The 8,274-nt window shown below is 64.8% G+C and overlaps 2 protein-coding genes across 2 annotated transcripts; both read left to right on the top strand.

Annotated features, from left to right (window-relative positions):
* Positions 1-108: 108 nt before the first annotated feature.
* On the top strand, positions 109-3,833 carry MNEG_11420 (hypothetical protein; the record flags this gene model as incomplete). Its single annotated transcript, XM_014040109.1, has 7 exons — positions 109-573; positions 2,314-2,381; positions 2,547-2,595; positions 2,806-2,901; positions 3,105-3,173; positions 3,390-3,548; positions 3,684-3,833. The coding sequence occupies 7 exons, from the start codon at positions 109-111 to the stop codon at positions 3,831-3,833; spliced, it is 1,056 nt and encodes a 351-aa protein (XP_013895563.1).
* Positions 3,834-5,378: 1,545 nt separating this feature from the next.
* MNEG_11419 (HIV-1 Vpr-binding protein) lies at positions 5,379-8,271 on the top strand (the record flags this gene model as incomplete). Its single annotated transcript, XM_014040108.1, has 6 exons — positions 5,379-5,441; positions 5,522-5,707; positions 6,183-6,254; positions 6,559-6,751; positions 7,149-7,683; positions 7,917-8,271. The coding sequence occupies 6 exons, from the start codon at positions 5,379-5,381 to the stop codon at positions 8,269-8,271; spliced, it is 1,404 nt and encodes a 467-aa protein (XP_013895562.1).
* Between the last annotated feature and the right edge of the window lie 3 nt (positions 8,272-8,274).

The following is an 8,274-nucleotide window of genomic DNA, read 5'->3' as shown; positions in this document are numbered from 1 at the left end:
GGCGACCTGGCCGTGCTGGGCGCGCTGCTCGCCGGACGCGCGGCGCTGCCGGCGGCGGCCCCGGCGCCGGCTGCGCGCGGCCCGCGGCGCGCGAGGCCGGCTGGCGTGATGCCTGCGGACGACGTGCTTGCGGGACTGCGCGGCGCGGCCGACGCGCTTCGCGACCCCGACGCGGCCGCGGCGCTGATTCGTGCAAACAACGCCGACCCCCACTGCACTGGGTTCCTCAGCCGCACAATCCGCGACGTGGCTGTCCAGCTTCACGCGCTGCAGGTCAGAACAGCGGCCTGCGAGGCTGCGCGTGCGGCGTGCGCCGCGGCGCTTGGGCCCCGCGCTCTGGAGTACCGGCGCGCCCGTGTGTGCGAAGCGCGCGCTTGCGCCGCGGTTGACGAGATGACGCTCTGCGCGGCGTTGCGGCTGGCGGCGGGCGTGGCGGCGCCGCTGCTGGCCCTGCGGGGTGTGTTCGCAGCCGTGGTGCTCGCGGCCCACTCGCTGCTCATGTGCTGTGGCACGGGCGCGCACCCTGTGATTTCAGAGGCTCACGGTTTCGCAAAGATGAGGCAGCAGCAGCAGGTGGGAGCCTCGGATGGCGTGGCCGCACGTCAGCATCCCTGGGGTGCAGGCTGCGCGGCGTCGCCGTCCCATACGCTGCGCGGCGTTGGGTGCGGCGCGGCTGGCTTTGTGGCCGGCACCAGGAGCGCCCTCCAGGGCGCCACACCCGGCTGGGCGGCCCTACGCTGGGGCGGCTGCCGCGCGCCTCGCGCACCGCGCCTGCTTGACTGAGGCGTGAAGGCGCGCCGCGAGGCATCAATTTTGAGTTGTGGGCGTACAGCTGCTGGCAAACAATGAAACTGAATACATTGCAACCCCGGGGATAATCCTTTCTGGGCACGACACCCGCTTTTTAGGGAGGTTTTTTTGCCCAGGGCCCTGCACCCTCTCAGAGCAGGCTTCCCGCCCTGGCTCCTTGTGCTTGGTTGTCCTCCTTTCCTAAATTGAATCCTATGTGCTCCTACCTTTGGGCGTTGGTCGCCCTTCTGTACCCACAATGCACAACACCGTACCCCCTGCCCTGCCGACTCTTGTGCTGTCCGGTTGGTCGGAGTATCCGCACAGCCACTGCAGTTTTGCGACAGGGAACGTACACCTGACAGTTTGATATATATATGCCTGTACAGGGCACGCAACGTCGCTCTGGAATCCTGGAGTTGTCTAAGTTGGGCGGGTGCGTACAATGCCCCAGCCCTTGAGTACACATCTTAAGTGGCACTGCCCCCAAACCAGAGAACTACTGCCTGCTGGCATGCCCATGCGTGCCAATTCAGTAACAACATTGTCTCAGAGCGTACAAAGGGTCTCACATCTTGGACAGAATTGAGAATTGCTTGCAGCTGCGGTCAATCACCTCCATTTGCATGTGAGAGCGTGCGGAAATGTGTCTGCGCTTGTGTGTGTGTGTGTGTGGGGGGGGGTGTGGTCATGGATGTGCGGCTGCTGGTACTTCGATGGAGGTCTGATCAAGTGCTGAATCAAAATGACAATGCGAGCTGAAGCATCAAGCCTCACCGCTAGATGCAATTAGGGAGCCCAGACAGCAGGGCAAGAGCTTGTCGGACATGCAAATGTCTCTGCTATACACCCGTTGCGCAATGATGCAATTTGACTCTGGAGCACAGCTTGTTGACTCTTTGATGAGTGTGGCTGTCTGCTGTCGCATGTGCGCCTCCTTGCAAGAGAGCGTGAGGTTATATCGAAAGAATGTCAAGCTCGCGCGAGTAGCTCAGCTTCACTTCTTGACATTCGCTTGTCGTTGGATCTGCTGATCATTCGAGATCGCATATGGTACCGCATATCGCGTCGGATGCTGTTAGCTAGTCGCCTATAATGTGGACGACGACAGCGCTTCTGATATGGGGCTTACTAGCGTTGTTCCAGGCAGCCTCTGCGTTAGCACCCCCAGCGGCTGCAGCGGCGCCCGCAGCTGCGCCTGCTGCAAATATGTGCAGGCCGCCGATGTTGTATGGTCCACAAAGGCAGGAGCGGGAGTTTCCTTCTGGCAACGCTTTGATTCCTGTGACTGGTGACGAGTGAGTACACGGGCAGCCTGCCAGGGTGGGGCTCTGGCAAGCGGGTCTCCTGAGTGCAAGTCTGCCGCCGTGCACGCGATGCTGGCGACCGCGCCAACTGCCGCTGCCATGATGCGTGCCGTGTCAAGGCTCTCGAGGTCAGACTGAGTTCAGCTGAATCGCACGCAGCCTCACGTGCCCTTGGGTCACCCACCACCTCAGGCTCCATAACCTCCTGTTAGAGCAGGCGCTGACGGGGGACCCCCAGCAGCAGCTGGTGACCTTCTTCTACCTGGAAGGCTGCCCCAATTCGATGTGAGCGGCACCGGCTCCTGCGTCGTGGCAACTCAGCCGCTCCATCAAGCAGCACCGTGCAGCTGCTGCCCGCGGATGCTGGCGCTGATACACTGCCCTGACAACCTTGGCGGGCCGTGCCTCGTGTGCTGACCCCTTCCACGATCACGCATCCCTCCTCCCCAGAGCTTTGAAACCGGTTGCCGAGTGCCTCCCTGCCTTCTTCCCAACGGAGGTGCGGTAGTATGCGGACGTGCAGTGGGGCAGCGCTGGCTTTGCCCGCGCCACGGCATGCGACGGCCGCCCCGCCATGCGTCGTGTAGCATCGATATCATCGCTGGTGCCGCCCCTGCTTGCCCTTCATGCCTATGATGTGCCCCCCTCCACCCCCTCTTCGCCTCTTGTGTTGGAGACTTCAACAGTGCCCCTGCCATGCCACACACAGGTGATGTTTGTGTCGGTTGAGTATGGAGACCTCAGCCTGCTGCAGCTGATGACGAACACACTGCACGCGCTGCCAGTCCTGCAGGTCTCCATCAAGGTGCGTGCCAGGTACTCTCGTCCCCTTCCACCCTCTTAAGCGCTGCGTGGTGGCACTGGCCCTGTTTGCAGGGGCTGCCCAACGCCACCAAGGCGCATCAGGCAGACGGGGTGAACTGCAGGGAGCGCCGCCACTTGGCGCCCCGTGGCTGCCGCAGCCTGCAGACTCATGGATGCAGCGCCGCCTTCTGTGCACTTTCACAGGGCAAGCGCTACCGCTACCGTGGCCGCCACAAGCTCGAGCCGCTGCTGCGCTTCCTGTCTCGCGCGCTGGTGAGGGGGCGAGCCACGGCGGTCAGCCGGCTGCACGTGGGGCCTTGTGGTCAGGGTGCGGTGTGATGCGCAGATCACGTGTCAACTGCCCACATGGGTGGACGTCCCGCATGTTGTGGTACTACCCGCCCATTGTCAAAAAGCCTTGTCCACCTGCCCTTTTCCACCCGCCCATTGTCAAAAACGCCTTGCCGGTTGCCCTCCAACCTTCGCAAGGGCCGCCCACCGCTTGCGCCCACGGGCATCGCGGCGCACTGCGACGCGCACCCCAGCGCGTGCGGCGGCTGGCGCTGCGAGCGCACCGACGGGGAGGCCACCGTGGCGGAGCTGACGGGGCAGCCAGCCACGCTGCTGCACCTGAGTATTGCCTTCCTGGTGAGCATCGTTAACCGAAATGTTGACCCTCCTGCTGGCCGAGTCGACTTTGTTGACTGCTCAATTTGGTCGCACAGCCGGCATCGCTCACCTCCCTCACCGCTGACAAGGACTCGACGCCGTGCTGCCACACAGGCGCTGCGGTGTTGTGTCTGGTGCTGGAAGAGGCGGCGGCGGCAGCAGGCGGCAACTCAGGGCGTCGATGACGGCGGCCACCCCGGTGTACAGGAGGCTGTGGCCGCTCCTGTGGCGCCTGCAGCTGCCATAGAGCCTGGCGGAGGGTAGCTGACGCCACTTGTCCGGCCACGTCGCTGGTCAGGTGCACCAGCACAGCAGGCGGGCAGTCCCCTGTCAATTGGACAAGCAAAAGTTACATTGCAAAGCTGAAGAAACAAACTCCTAGATCAAGCTTTTGAGTGTACGGCCCCCCGCTGGCGCGCAGCCGCGGATGCAGCGATGGCTGCGGAGGCATTGGTGTCGATGAGCTGCAGCCGAGCACCGCTCGACTCGCCATCTGGCCGCGCCAGCTGCGCGCTGCATCGCGGCGTCCCTCGCCGCAGCGCGCCAAGCTGCGCGGCTTCTTGCGCGTGAGGTGCTGCCCTATGAGTCGGCCGGCGGCTCGGGGTACTTCTTCACGTACAGCATGCTGGGCACCCACTGCTTGGGGGCCAGGTAACGCTTCTGCACGGGCAAGCGTGAGCAGGGGGGGGAGGGGGGTGATTGAGCACCAGCAGGGCTGCCTACAGGTTTGCAGGTCACAGGCTGGATCCACTTGATGCGAAATTTGTTCAGCTGCATCGCAGCGAACAGCCGGGCGCTCCGCCGCAGGTCAAACCTGCCTGAAGGGCAGCAGTGACGCCCGCTGCAGCAATTGTGACGCTCAGGCAGCCTTCGGCTGTGCGCTGGCCAGACTCACCTCATTCTCCGCTGAATACTTGAAGACGTAGTATTCAGCAACCAAGAACAGCCTGTGCGCGGCAACAGAGGCGAGCAAGCGGAGGGCGCTCGGCGGGGTGCCCAGAGCCCAGGCACAGGGGGGCGCTTCGCGTCGCTCACGCTACGCCGTACACTTCCTGCTTTGTACTCAGTTACTGTACACTGGTAGTATTGTTGGGTGTTGGCAAAAGGGGCTGCCAGACGCGTCAGAGCGCTGCTCGTGCGCACATTGCTGTTGCTGTCAACGGCCAGCTGCTGGTTGCTGCGCACGCGGCGCGAATGCGCACCCGACCGCAATCGCAGTGTTCCGCCGCCAGCCCTTGGGGTCGCACCACCAGCCGCCAGAGGGGCTCCACACCTCTGCATGCCGTGCATGGGGAGGGCGGTCGACGACGCGTGGCACTCTGGGGCAGTTCGAGGATGCTCTGCAGCAGCGCAGCGCATCAGCGCGAAGCGCTTGCGCGCTTCGCACCCTTGAAGTAGTGGTGTCCTGACGGCCGGTAGCTGTCGCCCCCACCCATCTCGGCTGCTCCTGAGATGCTTCCCAGGCCTAGGGTCGGCAGCCTCCTCCCCTGGCCTCGCGAACAGATCTGCCGCGGTGTATTTGAGGATAATTCTTTCAGAAAATCAATGCTCGATTTCACGAAATCTATACCCATGTAAAGGCCCAAGGCAGCATTCTTTGAGGCAGGCAGAGTTGCGGTGGGTCACCAGTGTCAATGGCACTCGTAGACAAAGCCCCCCTTCAGGCCAAGACCTGCCAGTGTGCCAACCGTATGTCAACAAGGCTGATTAACTGATCAGATCCCTGCTTTTTGAGGCCCCAGATCAGCTTCTTTTCACTGCATCGGCATGACCTCCCGGTCTCTTATGTTGCGGATGTTATAGCTGCCGATGTCTTCAGTGCACCTGGCGGGCAGGCCGCTGCCTGCCCTGCCTGCGGTCATAAGCCACGAGGTGCGCAGCGTTCTGCGAGGTCCTAACGAGGCCTGTCGGGCGCTCGAGTGATGCAATTGCTCTTATGACGCGACCTGCAGGTCATCTTGGGCCTGCTGCGGGCCCTGGACGAAGGCGGCGCTGACGAGCAGTGCTTCGCCGCCCACCGGCTTGCGGCCCTGCTGGAGGCCGAGGAGGCCAAGTACCGCGCTGTTGTGGGTGACCCGCATGCCAACCCAAGCCTCAGAAACCACTACACCGTGGGAAAGATCCTGGCGTTCATCAAGGTGCGCCCCCCGCGCCGCAGTGGGCTGGCTCGATGTTGCTATGCCCCTGGTGACGCTCTTCGGTGGTGGCAGGGGCGAGGGGGGCGGCGCAGGAGTGCCAGCGGCGGGGCAGCGGGGCAGAGGGCCGCGCTGGAGGCGCATGAAGTGATTACGAGCGGCGGCGCTGCGGCGCCCGCCCGCCTGTGCATCGTTGCCGCTCTGCGACCGGTTGATGACGTCACTCGTTCAAACCACGGGCGACAGCTGACCCCGCCGAGGTCCCCTCGCGGCCCCAGCGCGTGTCACAACCCAATCCTATGCTCTGTGAAGAACGCTGCGGCCCCTAGCAACCGCCGCAGATCACGACCACCGAATGAGATCCGTTTTTGGTCCCTGTGCGCCTGCAGTGCAACAGCACGCAACAGCAGCAGCACCCTCATGAGCCCGGCCCATGCCCGTCGCCGCGCCCTGCCCTCACCCTGTGACCCGTTTGCAGGAAGAGGAGGATGTGTATGACAAGATCTGCGACACCTGGGTGCAATCGCGCAACGCCACACTCGAGCAGCAGGTGACTCACGCCCTCCGCCCCTCCATCTTCCATTGCCAGTCACCCTGACAGCCTTGTCGCTCACGCAGCACCCAGCGTCGCCCTTCGTCGCCCCATACCCATCCCACCTCTTCACCCTGAGCTTGAGAATTCATAGAGGCCGGACCTGTGATTTTCGCCCCGGTCAACCGCCATGCCCTGGTTGGTTGACCGCCATTTCCCATGCCCCATGCCCTGTCTTGGTGAACCCCACGCCCTGTATGGTTGACTGCCACCTCCTGATAGGTCAATTTGCACCCCTGCGCCACCGCGCCGCCCCCCGCAGGTCGCGGGCCTGCGGCTGCTGCTGGCGACGCTCGAGTGCTGGCTGTTCCAGTACCCCCTGACGGAGGAGGCCCTGGTGGAGCGGCTGGGCCACTGGAGCGTGGCCGGGCTTGAGAAGGCGCCGCTGCCGGGGGAGGGGGCGCCGGGGGGGCGGCAGGAGATGCTGGAGGAGGCGCGGCAGGCGTACGCGCTGGGTGAGGGGGCGGCTCGCGTGCGCGTGCGCATGTGTATGTAAGTGTGTGTTTGCGCGCGTGTGTGTATGTGTATGTGTATGTGTATGTGTATGTGTATGTGTGTGTATGTGTATGCATGTGTGTGTGTGTGTGTGTGTGCGTGTGTGTGTGTGTGTGTAAATTTGCGAGTGTGCACGCACGTGTGCGAGTGCGGACGCACGCGGGCGAACAATTTCTTGGGCAGTGGGTTCTCAAACACGTAATGCTGGTTGCGGCGGGGCCGTGGCGCTGGCAGGCCAAGGGTGAGGCGCAGAAACGGTACGCACAATGTCACGGTCATGCCAGCTGGGGCGATTCCAGCCCCAGCTCTGCCTCTCAGTCTCTCCCGTGTGCGCGCGTACGCAACGTCACCCGCCAGGCGTCCTGAGCATTGCGCTGACTAATGAGGAGTACGCTGATGAGGCAGTTCGCACGCCCCTCGTGCCGGCGGCCTGCCGGTACCTGAGGCGCGCGGTGACCGCCATGGCAGCTGGCGCGCCCGGCGGCGCGGCCGGCAGCAGCGGTGCTGCGGCGGCAGGGGCGTCGGCGGACGACGGCCCCGCGGCCGGTGGCGGCGAGGGGGAGTCACCGGAGGTCGCGCACGTGCGGCAGCAGCGGCTGCTGGCGGCGCTGCGCTGCCTGATGTGCACTGGCGAGTACGTCGAGTCCCTCGGCCCCTTCCTCCAGTTTTGCGGCGTCGACACCGTCTGCACGCTGCTGCGCCACATCCGAGCCGCCTCCGCCGCGGGCGGCGGCGCGCGCGGCGGCGGCGGAGGTGGCGGCGCGGCGGCGCAGCGGCTGGGGTGGCTCATGCACGAGGCGCTGCAAGTGGTGTGCTCGCTGCTGGCGCACCGCAAGTTTGCTGAGCTGCTGGTCGAGGCGGGCGGCGTGCAGCTGCTGCTGGCTCTGCCGAGGTGGGTGCACGCGCCCCTGCGGCTTCCGCCCGCCGTGCGGCGTCTGGGCGCCGGCAGCGGCAAGGAGGCGCCAGCTTGCCTGAATGCATGGGCTGCAGAGCCGGTCTGTCGAGCGTTGTGCTGCCGGCAATTGGCGCTGAGAAGATACTCGGCGCATTGCAAATATATAGCACAATTGCATAGTTTTCAAGGAATCCGTTTCGTTCCCCCCCCCTTGCATCCGCCCCCGTCAGGAACCAGCACTCTTACCCGGGCCTCTCCCTCGCCCTCTTCGGCCTCGCCGCCCTGCCCCTCGCCTTCGAGCGCGCCTGCGCGCTGCCGGCCCCCGTGCCCCGCGAGATGGTCGCGGCCGCCCTGTCGCTGCTCACCAGCGGCAGCGACGTCGCGCGCAAGAACGGCGCGCTGTTTCTTGACCACGCCCTCAGCACGCGCGTGGTGTGCAAGGAGTTTGACTCACAGGAGGGGCTGCACCGGCTGCTGTTCCCGCTGCGGCGGCTGCTGGCGCTCACGCGGGAGGGCGGGGGCATGCACCCGGACGTGCGGACGGAGCGGCAGGTGCGGCGGGGGTTGGAGGGGCGGGGGGTGTAGGGG

The sequence above is a fragment of the Monoraphidium neglectum genome (assembly GCF_000611645.1).
Source record: "Monoraphidium neglectum strain SAG 48.87 unplaced genomic scaffold scaffold02733, whole genome shotgun sequence".
Lineage (NCBI taxonomy): Eukaryota > Viridiplantae > Chlorophyta > Chlorophyceae > Sphaeropleales > Selenastraceae > Monoraphidium > Monoraphidium neglectum.
This window is presented reverse-complemented; position numbering and strand designations above follow the sequence as displayed.